This window comes from Etheostoma spectabile, chromosome 22 (assembly GCF_008692095.1).
Source record: "Etheostoma spectabile isolate EspeVRDwgs_2016 chromosome 22, UIUC_Espe_1.0, whole genome shotgun sequence".
Classification (NCBI taxonomy): domain Eukaryota; kingdom Metazoa; phylum Chordata; class Actinopteri; order Perciformes; family Percidae; genus Etheostoma; species Etheostoma spectabile.
Window position 1 is genome coordinate 15,332,063 of NC_045754.1, and position 3,977 is coordinate 15,336,039.

General features: G+C 39.1%; 1 protein-coding gene across 1 annotated transcript in view; it reads left to right on the forward strand.

Moving 5' to 3' along the window:
• msrb2 (methionine sulfoxide reductase B2) overlaps positions 1–2,771 on the forward strand; it is a 3,895-nt gene extending 1,124 nt beyond the window's left edge. The window contains exons 3-5 of the mRNA XM_032503456.1: positions 16–92; positions 539–686; positions 2,289–2,771. Coding sequence (XP_032359347.1) covers positions 16–92; positions 539–686; positions 2,289–2,420 — 357 coding nt within the window. The 3' untranslated portion in view covers positions 2,421–2,771. The remainder of the gene's footprint in view (positions 1–15; positions 93–538; positions 687–2,288) is intronic.
• The last annotated feature ends 1,206 nt before the right edge of the window (positions 2,772–3,977 follow it).

Genomic DNA, 3,977 nt, shown 5'->3' on the forward strand with positions numbered 1-3,977 from the left:
TGTGTGTGTTCTCAGCCCTTTAGTGGGATCTACCTTAACCATTCTGAAGTGGGGATGTACCACTGTGTCTGCTGTGAAGTTCCACTTTTCAGGTAACAGTTTGCAGTCTTACTTCCCTACATATAACTGTATGATTGTTAATGTTAGATGTTTATTTTTACCAATGATTCACCTAAATATTTTCTGTCTACGGTACCGCCGGCGGTGACATCATATCCCTTTCCAGTGAAAAAGAGCGAAAGCAGAAAATTCAGAAAATACATGTTATGTACTTATTTACAAATAATTACATGTCAGACTGAATGACTGGCATGTGATGTGGATTATTTTGAGAAAACAAAATATTTTTTAGAAATGTCTCATGATACATTGTCTCTAGAAGTGTATTGTTCAACTTTTGTTTTCTGAAATCGCATAAATGAAAATGTATTGTGAAAGAATGGAATCGGGGAAAAAGCATATCGCCCCAGCACTAATGTTTGTACAGAAAGGTTTTTGCAAATGCTCCTTTAGGAAATGTTCCTTCCTCTCTTAATAGTTCAGAGGCTAAGTATGACTCTGGGACAGGCTGGCCAGCATTTAAAGAGGCCCATGGGACATGGGAGCGGGACGAAAGCCACACCTCCATCATTCGTCGCCCTGACAACAGCCTGGGAAGTGCTGGGACTGAGGTCCTTTGTAAAAATGTGAGTTGTTTTCTGAGCTATGATGCCAAATTTTAGTTTGCTTAGTATTGTTGTTCTAGTTAAACCAGCAGGGAAAATAAAGCAAAAAAACACCAGAATGTCAAGTAGAGTCAAGTGAGACTTCTGCCTGCAGCTCTCCTCTTTCTGTCTGCATGTGTAGAACAGCCAATAGGAACACTCGCTTTCTCTGAAATGACATGTAATTAGCCAAAGTCTCCTGGGACAGCTACATTTTCTAAAGCCTGAAAACAGCCAAGTGGAGGTGCAGAATACTTGTTTTTTTCACAGACCACTTGAATTATATGCTAAAAGGTTATTATAGATAGATAGATTTTCAAAAAAAATGACAGTTGTAAAATGACAGAATTACAAGAAGAATTCAGGCAACCAATACATTTATACATTAGACTCCTCAGCAAAGCAGAGAATGTAATAACTCCTGCTTGACAAAACAATTCACTTGCACTACACCACCTTGGTTTTCTGCACAAACAATCATTATAAGTGACCCGCAGCTTATTTAACTTGGCCCACAAGGGGAGAGTGTAAAAGGCAGTACATGCTTTAAAGAGGTTTATCTTGACAGTATCAGAACACCAAGAGAACTTCCTGACGAGCATGTTAGCTTGTATATATAACATGCAACACTGCCTACACATGTCCTCATCATCTGACATTTGATCCGTTAAGATGTGACCCAAATACTTAATGTTACAACAAGCAGTTACAACTGCTGTTACAACAAGCATTTTGCAGGGCAAACACTTGCCCTGCAAAATGAAAAGAGAAAAAACGAAAAATAAGGTCTTTATCCTCTTTCACTCTACAGATCCTAACCAAACTCTTTTGGCATATTTCACATCAAATTTGACACCATAATCGGAACATGTATTCAACTACTCTTGAAACCCCGCACTGCTACGAGAGACAACAGCCATATCATCAGCAGACATTAGATGGTTCACTAGCATGTTACCAATCATACATCCTGTTTTATACTGTCTTAGCTGGTCAGATAGGTCATCCATGTAAATATTAAAGAGGGCCAGTGATAGTATCCCCCCTGACGGACACCATAAGGGGTAGAGAATACATCCCCTCCTTTGATCTGCATGCTCTGATTGGAATACCAAAAGACTGGGATTCTAATTCTACTGTTAGGTACTCCTCTTCAGCTCACTTTCAAAAACGGCTTGTGGTGGTTAATTCGGTCAAAAGCCTTGGAGGCATCAATAAAACCAATAAAAACAGAGGAATTGTATCTTCTGTAAGTTTCTACCATTTCCGTGCATAGCTACATAGATCAGTACCGTGCTTGGCCTTGAAGTCAAACTGGGTATCTGAACTGTACAAATAAACACACAACCTTTTAAAATTCTTTCCTTTTATAGATCTTTTGCTCAAAAAAGCCATAAATATGCTGCCTAACACAACTTCAATGTAGCTTTGTGTGCATTTGTTTTATAAAGTTGTTCTGTTGGAATTGTTTGTGTATCCATAATTTGCATTCAGGAATTCATGTATAATTTTCTTTAAATAAAGCCATCATTTATGTATTTTTAAATGGTTTAGGACTTCCATGTGTTTGTGTGTTTGATGCAGTGCGATTCCCACCTGGGTCATGTGTTTGACGATGGACCAGACCCGACAGGTCAGCGGTTCTGTATCAACAGCGTGGCTCTCACGTTTAAACCCAGAAGAAACAGCAAAGCTGACAAGGATGAGCAGAACTGATGTGTGTGTCTACTTGAATGAAAACACAGTTATGTTTTATTTCACACCTGTTAATTTAGGTGGCAAATTGAAGGTCCACCTAAATGTCAGAGCATTCATTCCATGATTTTGACTATTTGTGTAAATAATTGAATTCTGAAGGAAGAGGACGTCCTGGAGTTTATTTAAGTGGAAAGGAACTAAGCTCAGTCTCTTGAAACACTGGATATATGGATTGGAGGGAAGTCTACATAGAGGAACACACTGTACATGATTCACACAAACTCAAACCATTAGGGGTCTCATTTATAAAACTGCGTAGGATCCTAACTAAAAGTGTACTTGTGCCCAAAAGCCAAAAAATGGCGTACGCCAAAAAAATCTGATTTATAAAACCGTGTGTAGGCACATCTGTAAGCAATGTTCCCTTTATAAATCACAGATTTCTCACAAGTGTGCGTACGTAGCCTCTTATCCCACCCTGTACAAACACATTTTTAACCATAAATAGTCAATGCAAAGCACCTCATAACTGCTGATCATGATGACTTGTAAAGCAAAAAAACTTTTCAGATGCTCGGGAATTGCTGCAAATTGAATTATAAATTCAGCCTGTTCGTGCAAAGTGTAGATAAATCTGATGTATAGACTGCCTATATTAACAATACCGTCCAAAACGGCAGACATTACGGCATTCTGGGACAGCTTTGATATACCAGACCTATGACAAGATTCAACAACTACTGTATATATTATATCCAAACATGCCTTAGTGATAAAGGTGAAGATTATATATAATATTTATATAAAACACTTAGCTGTCTGCCATTTCCCTCTGGAAACAGCTCAGAGTGGCGAGTACCTGTATTTGGACCGGGATGGCATGGTTCTGGCACGATGCCTTCTCTACTGGACCCAGTTCAGTACACAGATCCAAGAGCACATCTTTAGGGAATTTAAATAGGCATATTAGCCAGTCATCGTCATAGTCCCTGAATCCTCTTTCTCTCCGGTTTCTACGTCCTGCCGTGCTATCATGCAGCATTACGCACGGGGGTCACCGCAGTATTTATATGTTTTTGACAATTTGGGATTGTAGACACCTTGCGATAATTACAGCGTGAACTAGTGGTATCCATCCCCCCACCCCGATATACAGTTTGAAGACAAAAGTCTAATAGGCAAACACTTTTCTTCATGCAGGTTTGGTCACGAACAGTAGAAAGTTCGGACCAATAACAAGGACATTAAGTAATTGAGCAAGTGGTATTGCCAGACTTTGACATTTGATGTGTTGAGTTATAAAAAGTTAAAAACAGTGTTTTGAAAACAATGTATTTGTTTATGTATGATGCAGCCAGGTTAGGATAATATGCATTTTGTCTCTGTGAAGAGTAGATCAAGACGGCCCTACTGTCTCTCACCTTCCTCCTCTCTTCCTCAATCTCTAAAGAATTGATCAGGTCAAGTCTGGCATTTAACATATAGAAAGAAGACTTTTTTTTCTCACACCAGGAAGTGACCTTCTGTCTCCTACCCCATGCTGTCTTAGACTAGGCTAAGACAATACAATGTTGA